This window comes from Melopsittacus undulatus, assembly GCF_012275295.1.
Source record: "Melopsittacus undulatus isolate bMelUnd1 chromosome W unlocalized genomic scaffold, bMelUnd1.mat.Z SUPER_W_unloc_5, whole genome shotgun sequence".
NCBI lineage: Eukaryota > Metazoa > Chordata > Aves > Psittaciformes > Psittaculidae > Melopsittacus > Melopsittacus undulatus.
Window position 1 is genome coordinate 385,570 of NW_022993947.1, and position 11,732 is coordinate 397,301.

At 44.5% G+C, this 11,732-nt stretch overlaps 1 protein-coding gene across 3 annotated transcripts in view; it reads left to right on the forward strand.

Moving 5' to 3' along the window:
* LOC117438291 (activated RNA polymerase II transcriptional coactivator p15) overlaps window positions 1-10,531 on the forward strand; it is a 30,239-nt gene extending 19,708 nt beyond the window's left edge. For all 3 annotated transcript variants that reach the window (XM_034073826.1, XM_034073827.1, XM_034073825.1), the window contains exon 5: window positions 10,206-10,531. In XM_034073826.1, coding sequence (XP_033929717.1) covers window positions 10,206-10,285 — 80 coding nt within the window. In that variant the 3' untranslated portion in view covers window positions 10,286-10,531. The remainder of the gene's footprint in view (window positions 1-10,205) is intronic.
* Window positions 10,532-11,732: the final 1,201 nt, after the last annotated feature.

Consider the following 11,732-nt stretch of genomic DNA (forward strand, 5'->3'; position numbering starts at 1 on the left):
GGTTCCCGTACAGGGATGATGAGTCGTTCGGCCAAGTGGACTACTATAGACAAAGGCATCCAGTCCCTGAGGGAATCAGCTATTGTAGAGATGATCTACTACACCAAGCCGAATAATGAGAATGTACCCATAGACCCAGATGAAGTCAAATGCACACGAGCCATATGGCTAAAACTTACACGGAACGCACCGTCGTCATATGCCCATCCATTGGCAACGGTAACCTGGAATGACATAGCACCACTAACAGTGGATGAAATGGTTCATAAACTCCGAGAATTCGAAGACAATCTTACCCCTTCCATCATCTCAGCTGTGGAAAAATTGTCTCAGGATCTCAAACAAGATCTCAAACAGTTGAGGGACGATCTCTCTGATTTATCTATCTCCTCACGTGTGCCAACACGCGTTTCAGCTATTAACAAAGGGTGTCCTGTTGTTCGAGAGAGAAAATATATAAGATACACACCACGGGCCACCCTATGGTTTTACCTGTGGGATCATGGAGAAGACATGACAAAGTGGGATGAAAAACCTATTTCAGCCTTGGAGGAACGTGTGGGTGAATTGAAGAGAGGAGCAAGGGCCAAGACTGATCGCCCCATGAGAGCTGCAGCTTCAGTCTCTGGTGAACAGGTTCCCAGATGGAGCGGAAGAGCTGATTTTACTCCAGCTCCTGTGATAAAGAAGAATAATCCCTTTCAACATGACTTATGTGTCCAAGACTGTGATGATGATGACTATTAGAGGGGCCCTGCCTCCAGCCAGGTGGAGGTAGGGGACAATTGTTTTTACTGGCCTGTGTGGATCAAATGGCCTGGCACATCAGCCCCACAGAAGTATAAGGCTCTAGTTGATACCAGTGCACAGTGTACCCTGATGCCATCAAACTGTCAAGGGGTGGAACCCATCTATATTTCTGGAGTGACAAGAGGGTCCCAAGAGTTGACTGTACTAGAGGCTGAAATTAGCCTGACTGGGAGGAAATGGCAAAAGCACCCCATTGTGACTGGCCCAGAGGCTCTATGCATCATCGGCATGGACTACCTCAGGAGAGAGTACTTCAAAGACCCAAAAGGGTACCGGTGGGCTTTTGGTATTGCTGCTTTGGAGACTGAGGAAATTGAGCAGCTGTCCACCTTGCCTGGTCTCTCAGAGGATCCTTCTGTTGTGGGGTTGCTGAAAGTCGAAGAACAACAAGTGCCAATTGCGACCACAACAGTGCACCTGCGGCAATATCGCACCAATCGAGACTCCCTGATTCCCATCCATAATCTGATCCGTAGACTGGAGAGGCAGGGAGTGATCAGCAGGACCCGCTCACCTTTTAATAGCCCCATATGGCCAGTGCGAAAGTCTAATGGAGAGTGGAGACTAACAGTAGGCTATCGTGGCCTGAATGAAGTCACACCACCATTGAGTGCTGCCGTGCCAGACATGTTAGAGCTGCAGCATGAATTAGAGTCAAAGGCAGCCAAGTGGTATGCCACGATTGATATTGCCAATGCATTTTTTTCAATTCCTTTGTCAGCAGAGTGCAGGCCACAGTTCGCTTTTACTTGGAGGGGTGTCCAGTTCACTTGGAACCGACTGCCCCAGGGGTGGAAACACAGCCCCACCATCTGCCATGGACTGATCCAGACTGCACTGGAACAGGGGCAAGCTCCAGAACACTTGCAGTACATCGATGACATTATAGTGTGGGGTGATACAGCTGAAGAAGTTTTTGAGAAAGGGAGGGAAATAATCCAAATCCTGCTGAAAGCTGGTTTTGCCATAGAACGGAATAAAGTCAAGGCACCTGCACGGGAAATTCCATTTTTGGGCATAAAATAGCAAGATGGACGTAGATATATCCCTACAGGAGTAATCAATAAGATAACAGCAATGTCTCCACCAACTGATAAGAAAGAAACACAAGCTTTCTTGGGTGCTGTGGGGTTCTGGAGAATGCACATTCCAAATTACAGTTCAATCGTAAGCCCTCTCTATCATGTGAACCGGAAAAAGAATGTTTTCAAATGGGGTCCTGAGCAGCTACAAGCCTTCGAGCAAATTAAAAGCGAGATAGTTCATGCAATGGCCCTTGGACCAGTCCGGACCGGTCCAGATGTAAAAAATGTACTGTACACTGCAGCTGGGGAGAATGGTCCTACCTGGAGCCTCTGGCAGAAAACTCCAGGGGACACTCGAGGTCGACCCCTTGGTTTTTGGAGTCGGGGATACAAAGGCTCTGAGGCCAGCTATACCCCAACAGAGAAAGAGATATTGGCAGCTTATGAAGGGGTTCGAGCTGCTTCAGAAGTGATTGGCACTGAAGCACAGCTCCTTTTGGCACCCCGCTTGCCAGTGCTGGGCTGGATGTTCAAAGGCAGGGTCTCCTCTACACATCATGCAACTGATGCTACTTGGAGTAAATGGGCTGCACTAATTACACAACAAGCTCGGATAGGAAATCCCAGTCGTCCAGGCATTCTGGAAGTCATTATGGACTGGCCAGAGGGCAAAGATTTTGGAATGTCAGCAGAGGAGGAGGTAATGCATGCCGAAGAGGCACCACCATATAATAAATTGTCAGAAAGTGAAAAGCAGTATGCCTTGTTCACTGATGGGTCCTGCCGTATTGTGGGAAAGCATCGGAGATGGAAGGCAGCTGTATGGAGTCCTCAGCAACAAGTTGCTGAAACTGCTGAAGGAGATGGGGAATCGAGTCAGTTTGCCGAGGTGAAAGCCATCCAGCTGGCCCTGGACATTGCTGAGCGAGAAAGGTGGCCAGTGCTTTATCTCTACACTGAATCATGGATAGTGGCAAATGCCCTGTAGGGGTGGTTGCAGCAATGGAAGCAGAGCAACTGGCAACTCAGAGGTAAACCCATCTGGGCTGCTGCACTGTGGCAAGATATCACTGCCCAGATGCAGAACCTGGTGGTGGGGGTACGCCATGTAGATGCCCACATACCTAAGAGTTGGGCCACTGAGGAAAACCACAATAACCAACAAGTGGATAAAGCTGCTAAGATTGAAATGGCTCAGATGGACTTAGATTGGCAACATAAAGGCGAATTATTTTTGGCCCAGTGGGCCCATGACACTTCAGGCCATCAGGGCAGAGACGCAACGTACAAATGGGCTCGTGATCGAGGGGTGGACTTAACAATGGACACTATCGCCCAGGTTATTCATGAGTGTGAGACATGTGCTGCAATTAAACAAGCTAAACGGTTGAAACCTCTTTGGTATGGAGGACGATGGCTGAAGTATAAATATGGGGAGGCCTGGCAAATTGACTATATCACACTCCCCCCAACCCGCCAAGGCAAGCGCTATGTGCTTACCATGGTGGAAACAACCACAGGATGGCTGGAAACATATGCTGTGCCCCATGCCACTGCCCGGAACACTATCTTGGGCCTTGAGAACCAGATTTTGTGGCGACATGGCACCCCAGAGGGAATTGAGTCAGACAATGGGACTCATTTTCGAAACAACCTTATAGGCACTTGGGCCAAAGAACATGGCATTGAGTGGGTATATCACATCCCCTACCATGCACCAGCCTCTGTGAAAATCCAGCAGTACAATGGGCTGTTAAAAACTACACTGAGAGCAATGGGTGGGGAAACTTTCAAGCATTGGGATACACATTTACCAAAAGCCACCTGGTTGGTCAACACCAGAGGATCTGCCAACAGGGCTGGCCCAGCCCAGTCAGAACTTTTACATATTGTAGAGGGGGACAAAGTTCCTGTAGTGCACATGAGAAATTTGCTAGGGAAGACAGTCTGGGTTACTCCTGTTTCAGGCCAAGGCAAACCCACTCGTGGGATTGCTTTTGCTCAAGGACCCGGATATACTTGGTGGGTAATGCAGGAAGATGGGGAAGTCCGATGTATACCTCAAGGGGATTTGATTTTAGGAGAAAACAGCCAATGGACTTAATTATATGTTGTTGCTTGCTGTGTAATATTTTTATAGTCCATCAACTAGATATCTTCAGGTCACCAGCGACTGGCCCTGACTTCCCTCTAACCATTGTCCCAACAGAGAATGAACTTTGATAGAACCAGATGAGTTCTGCAGTAAAGGAATGATCAACATCAGCAGGCAACAATCCAGCACTGCACACAGACTCTCTTGCTACAAAAGACTATTACAAACCTAATGTCATGGACCAAATGGACTCAATAGCATTATAGGGATTCGTCCATGTATTAAGAAATGATTTCTTTCTCTCTGTCTGGGTCTATGCAGATGTACATATATATATATATATATCTCTATATGATGGTATATTGAAAATGTGGGATCTGAGCATGATGTGAATGGTATGGAATAAGGGGTGGATAATGTCATGGGTTCAGCAGTAGCTCATGCTCTGCCAGGGAGGAGGGAGAGATAGGGTGCCTGGTCTGGGCTAGTCGGGGAGGTATTCCATACCACAGCACGTCCTGCTTGGGGAGGGGACTGGAAGCTGGTCGGAAGGGAAGGGGTTAACACTCCGGGCTGGGCTCGGAGAGCGAACTGGAAGCTGGCCAGGAGGGGAGGGGTTAGCTCTCTCTTCCAGGCTGGGCTCGTTTCGGCGGGTGGTATCGTATTCTCTCTCCATGTTTATTTCCTCTAACATTGATTTGTTAGTGGTAGCAGTAGCGATTTGTATTATACCTTATTTGCTGGACTGATTTTACCTCAATCCGTGGGAGTTGTATTCCTCCGGCTCTCCTCCCCATCCCTCCAGGAGTGGGAAGGTGGGGAGGGAGTGGAAACAAAAGGAGTGTATGATACTGCGGGAGACTGAGGTGGAGTTTTAAACCTCGACACCACATTTTTCACATCTTGCTTGTTCAAACTAGCCCAAGGGCTACTGCATGAAGTATTTCTCGTTTAATTTGTTCAAATGCTTGTTGTTGCTCAGGGCCCCATTTGAAGTCATTCTTCTGGCTCATTTGATAGAGAGGGCTTACAGTCAAACTGTAATTTGGAATTTGCATTCTCCAGAACCTCACAACACCTAAGAAAGTTTGTGTTTATTACTTGTTAGTTGGTGGAGACATTGCTGTTACCGTGTTGGTCACATATGTGGGGGCCTGGCACCATCCATTTTGCCATTTTATTCCTAAAAGTTCAATCTCCTGGGCAGGTCCCTTGACCTTACTCTGTTTTATGGCAAAACCAGATTTCAGCAGGATTTGGATTATTTTCCACCCTTTTTCAGAGACTCCTGTTGTATCACCCCACATGATGATGTCATCAATGTATTGCAGGTATTCTGGAGCTTGCCCCTGTTCCAGTGCAGTCTGGATGCAGTCTACCATGGCAGATGTTAGGGCTATGTTTCCACCCCTGGGGCAGTCTGTTCCAAGTGTCCCGGACACTCCTCCAAGTAAAAGCAAATTGTGGCCTGCACTCTGCTGACAAAGGAATTGAGAAAAATGCATTGGCAATATCAGTTGTGGCATCCCACTTGGCTGCCTTTGACTCCTGCTCATATTGAAGTTCTAGCATGTCCAGTACGGCAGTACTCAATGGTGGTGTGACTTCATTTATGCCACAATATTCTACTGTTGGTCTCCACTCTCTGTTAGACTTTTAAATGGATCCTACTGATCACTCCTTGTCTCTCCACTCTATGGATCAGCTTATGGATGGGAATCAGGGAGTCTTGGTTGGCCATGGTTGCACTGTTGTGGTCTCAATTGGCACTTGTTTTTTGACCTTCAGCAATCCCACAACAAAAGGATCCTCTGAGTGACCAGGAAGGTGGACAGCTGCTTAATTTCCTGTGTCTCCAAGGCAGTTATACCAAAATGCCATCGCTATCCTTGTGGGTTTTTGAAGTACTCTCTCCTGAGTCTATGCTAGGGGTTCATGGAGCATTTGCAGCAGTCACAGTAGGGTGCTATTGCCACTTCCTCCCAGTCAGGCTGATTTCAGCCTCCAATACTGTCAACTCTTGGCATCCTCCTGTCACTGCAGAAATACAAATTGTTTCCATCCCTTGATAGTTTGATGGTGTCAGAGTACACTATGCACAGGCTTCTACTAGAGCTCTGTACTCTTGTGGGACTGATGTGCCAGGCCATCTGATCCACACAGTCCAGTAAACCTGATTGTCCCTCTCTTCCGCTTGGCTGGAGGCAGTGTCTCTCTAGTACTGATCATAAGATTGTCCACTTATGTCTTGTAGAAAGGGATTAGTATTCTTTATCACAGGAGTTGGAGTAAAATCAACTCTTCCAATCTATTTGGGAAACTGCTCACCAGAGACTGGAGCAGCAACTTTCATGGGGGGATCATCCTTGACCGTTCTCCAATTCATGCACCCGTTCATCCAGAGCTGAGGTAGGTTTTCCATCCAGCTTTCTCTTGTCTTCTCCGTGATCCCATAGGTAAAACCATAGGATGTCCAATAGTATGTACCTCCTCTGTCTTCTTTCTTGGGCAGTAGGACTCTTTCTGTTAATAGCTGAGACACAGGTTGATACACATGGGGAGCTGGATAGATCAGATAGGTCATTTCTCAGTTGTTTGAACTTCTGGGACAGTTTTCCCCCAGCTGAAATAATGTAAGGGCTGCGATTGTCTTTGAACTCTTGGAGTTGACAAGTCACTTCACTGTTGGTGGTGCTTCTTCATTCCAGGTCATTAATGCCAATGAGTGGGCATATGATGATGGTGTACTCTGTGTAAGTTGTGATGCTGGATAGTGTCGAGCAGGGCTCTGTAGGCATAGGCCAAGCCCCAGCATGTTGCAGCAAGTTATCGCTCTTTGGTATTGCAGAATGACAGCACACTTGTTTAAGTATTCTGCTAATTTTTCCAGTTTTTTCACTTGTTCAGGGGTGAAGTTCCAAAGCACTGGAGGGGCCCACTGGCCCAAGTGCTTGCCCATATGATCCTACACACCCTGTCACTCATGACAGTCCCGCTTTGGGGAAAATCTCTTGGTCCTCCTATATTGTTATCTAACCCTAGACTAGACCTGAACCCAACCCTGCTTAACCTTTGAGATCAGATAAAATAGGGAGTTCTCCGGGTGGGAAGGCCATGGGTAAAACACTGTATGTGTAGCAAAATGCACAAGCAGCAGGCATGTCTCAAGGGTATTCAAAGGCCATCCAAAACCTTTAGAATTCTCAAATGCTGCTGTAAACAGCACAGTGGGGGAGCGGGGGGTATAAGCAAATGTCTCCTTCTTAGGTTGAACCCCTGAAGAGTTAAAAAAAGAAGATGTGCAATTGCTATAAAATTCTATTAAATGTCTCCCAAAGTATAGAGGTGATGACCACACTGGGAATGCAAGACAGATCAGTTTCATGATCAATGAGTCTACTGTATTACAAGTCATTATAATGAAGTACAGTTAAACAATAACCTTAGCCCAGGCCCCCCAGCCGATAAACACTGAAACAGCAGTTAGTGGCTGTAAGGAATGACATGCTGAAAGTCTAAGACCAAGCGCAACAACTCTGAGAGCAAATAAATCAACATTGTGATGAGTGACTATTAATCCGAAACACTGAATGCTTATCACACATATGATTAGATACACTCTGGTCAGATCTGTCATTATCTCAACCCTTCATGCTCCACGTTGGTCGTTGCAAAGTACTTTGTGGTTTAAGGCCAGCCAGTAACTCAGAACCAGACAGCCACTCCCTCACTCCCCCCCCTTCCTCCCACTGTTCCCAGAGCAACAGGAGAGAAAGAATGTAACTGCCATGGGTTGAGATAAGAACTGTCCAGTAGCTAAGGTATAATACAAAACTACTACTACTACCACCACCACCAATAGTAATAATAAGGGAAATTAACAAGGGGAGAAAATACAATTGCTTACCACCCCCTCACTGATACCCAGGCTGACCTGAGCAGTGATCTAGCCCTTCTGGGTAACTCCATTCCATTTATATACTGGGCATGATGTGCTGTGATATGTAATACCCCTTTGGCCAGTTTGGGTCAGGTGTCCTGTCTCTTCCTCCTGGCTTACGTTCCTCCCTGTCAGAGCATGAGACTGAGAAAGTCCTTGGTCAGAGTAAAAATTACTTAGCAAAAGCAAAAATAGTGGTGTGTTATCAGTACTGTTCTCAGACTTGAGTCAAAAACACAGCACTGTACCAGCTACTAAGAAGGAGCAAAATGACCGCTACTGATCCCAGGACAGCAGTTTATCTGTTATGTTCAGGGGCATCATAATGACATTTGGTCCTTTAATAATTGCTAGCATGTCTGGCCTGTTTTCTTATGAAGCCTGCTTTCTAAAGGCAGGTGGAAAACTGTTTAGAATAGCTTCTGCAGACTAATCACTGGGAGAATGGGGGTATATAGTAGAAGATGTAGGCTTGTGAGTCTGTATGTTCATAGAGCTGGCAGAGAGATTTTAGGGAAAGAATCAAGAGACTAAAGCGCAAAGGAAAATTGTGCCTGGACTTGTGGAAGTACGAACTTATAACTGAAGAGGTGGGTTGTGGGCCATTGAATAATTATTGATTGAATATCATTAGAAACTGTAGTGAACTTAAAGTGAAAAAAAGTATTTTCCATGTTGATTTGTGAATGCTAGAGAGTGAAATAGTCTCCAAAGTGTTACTTATACTATATGCTTGTCCTGGTTTTGGCTGGGATAGAGTTAATTTTCTTCCTAGTAGCTGGTACAGTACTATGTTTTGGCTTTAGTCTGAGAATAAGGCTGATAACTAAAACAGCAGTGTGTTGCTAAGTAGCACTTACCCTGATCAAGGACTTTTCAATCTCTTATGCTCTGCCAGTGAGGAGTGGCACAAGAAGCTGTGAGGGAGCAGAGCCAGGGCAGCTGACTGTCCTGGTTTGAGCAGTAGCAGTCATTTTTCTCCTTCTTGGTAGCTGGTGCAGTGCTGTGTTTTGACTTTCGGGCTGAGAATGCTTGCTGATAGCGAGCATGTTTTGAATTACTGCTCAAATGTTTTTTTTTTTCCAAGGCCTTTTTCTGAGCTCATGCTCTGCCAGGGAGGAGGGGAGGCCGGGAGGAAGGAGAGACAGGACACCTGACCCAGGCTAGCCAATGAGGTATTCCATGCCATAGCACATCATGCCCAGGATGTAACTGGGGGAGAGAGCCGGAAGGGGTGGAGCGCTGGGGGGGAATGGAGAAGGTATCGGTCAGTGCTCGGCCGGGCAGGGTGGAGTGAGTTATGGGTTGGTGGCTGGTGAGATGTTGTATTCTCTTCACTTGTTGTTTGCTTTATCATTATTATTTGTAGTAGTAGTAGCAGGAGTGATTTGTGTTATACCTTAGCAATTAAACCGTTCTTATCTCAATCCCTGGGGGCCACATCCCTTGGATTTTCCTTTCTAACTCTCTGGGAGTTGGGGGAGCAAGGGGGGGAGTGAGTGAGCGAATTGTGAGGATTTGGTTTAAACCACGACACTGACCCAAACTAACCAAAGGGATATTCCACATCACAGCATGTCATGCTTGGTATAGAAAGTGGGGGGAGTTGGCTGTGAGCTGCCAATTGCTGCTTGCAGGTCTGCTGGATATTGGTCAGTGGGTGGTAGGCAGTTGTCCTGTGCATCACTTTTTTTTTTTTCTCTGGTTTTATTCTCCTCTCTTTTCATTACTGTTATTTTACTTCAATTAAAAATTTCTTATCTCTGTCTGCTGGTTTTTACTGTTTTACCATTTCTCTTTCCTATTTTTCCTATATTCCACAGTGGAATGAGCAGGTAGCTGTGTCATTCTTAATTGCCAGCCTGGTTTAAACCATGATGGTGTTATTCACAGTGCTTTAAGACATGGGAGACCCCCACCCCAAAATATGGTACTTTAAACGTGCATAGTTCAGTCCACAGAGGTATGGCTTTTAGGAGCCAACAGGAATGCAAGATATTTTCTACATTTCTTTTGTGCTGCCTTCTATCAAGGCCAAAGCTGTATTTCACTTCCTGTGTTTGGTCTAACACTTGTGAAAGAATTAGTTATGCTGCACTTGTTTTCTTTGCAAGTTTAACTTGTCCAGAGATAAGTTTAATTTAAGACCTTAGCTTTAGTGTTCCAAATGAGTAGTTTACTTTTGTAACAGAGGTGATTGTAGTCTGATGTAGCTTAAGCATTAATAGTTGTGACATAGACTTCGTGTATGAAATCATCCTTGACAGTAATTATGCAAGATCCTGCACTACAATTCTCTTTTTGTCCTAAGTATATTTTTTTTAATGCATTTCAGGTATTTCTCTAAATCCAGAACAGTGGAACCAGCTGAAGGAACAAATTTCTGATATTGATGATGCAGTAAGAAAATTGTAAATACAGAGCCATATGGAAATCTTTATTATTTTAGTTGTTTTAAGTTGTCTTCTTACATTAGCTTTTGTTTTCTAAAGTACAGATTCCCAAGTTATTGTATATTTGGATTGCAAAACAATTTATAAGAAAGGTACTTTTTAAGTGCATTAACAGTGCATTCTGAGTGAGACTATATGTGTATACTTTACTAAAAGGAAATGTGTTGCTTTTACCTCATGGTATAAAATAAATCAAATATGTAAAGCGTAGGTGTTTATGGCCTGTTGATTGAAGGTGTTTGCTGATAAGGCTACCTAATAGCTTTAATCTTTAGTTTCAGTTTAGTTAACTGTTAATATGAATTTGTTTTCTGCAGAGATTTAATATATCAACTTTTTTTTCCTTTAAAAAAAAAAAAAGTAATTCATACTTTTATGTTTTGCCCTGGCAGCTTTCTGCTTTAAGACTTGATACAAGCAGTGAATACCTGGTAAAACACATTTTTGTAAATAATTTTAAATACTGCATTTGCTAATTTACTGTATTTATTCAGATGTAAACAATCCTGAGTATGCAGACTTTGTGTTACTTGCATAAAGTGTTATGCTGAACAATAATACTTGAACACAAGCTACATGCTTTCCATTTTACTGTAGTTTGTTTGATTTAGAAAATACAATTAGTCTTTGTTATTGGATCCTAGATTTAAAATGTGATGCATAAACTTTTACAGTAATAGATATATACCTTGGAGTAAGGTAGTATTCAAAAGCTCTGGATGTGGTTATTAGTTAGGTACACTTCTCAAGCTTTGCATTAAATTAGTTCTTTAATGCATAATGACTAGTTAATCTGTAGAAAAGAGCAGTTAACCTGTCTTTGTAGGGCTTTTGTTCATTTAAGTATTGTGTAAACAATGAGCTTAAACTAGGCTGTAACACATGTTAAATGGGGTTAAAATTAGCCAAAAAGTCTGGCTTTCATGCTTCTGCCCTGTCCATGCTGCCTGCTTAAGCCATTTAACTTAGTTTTCTTTGTGTGGCTTACATGTGCACACCCGGTTTATCTTTTTCACAGAATATACTTAGTGCTTACAATGGAGCACTCGTATATAGTGGGTCATAATTCTAGCAAACTTAGTTTGTCTGTTAGTGAAGAAGCTGCTTATTTAAGAGAAGCTTCTGTCCAGTGGAAAATCTATTGGACTAGATGCGGCCCCAGTTGAAAGGCTTCGTGGTAGGTGTCACAAATTGTAATGAAGGGAGAACCATGCCAAGTGTAAGGTCCTACACCTGGGTCAGAGCAATCCCAGACACAGCTACAGGCTGGGCAAAAAGAAAATTCAGGGCAGCCCTGCAGAGAAGGACTTGGGGGTGTTAGTTGATGAGAAAATGAACATGAGCCAGCAGTGTGCCCTTCCAGTCCAGAAAGCCAAACGTATGCTGGGCTGCATCAAAAGAAGCGTGAC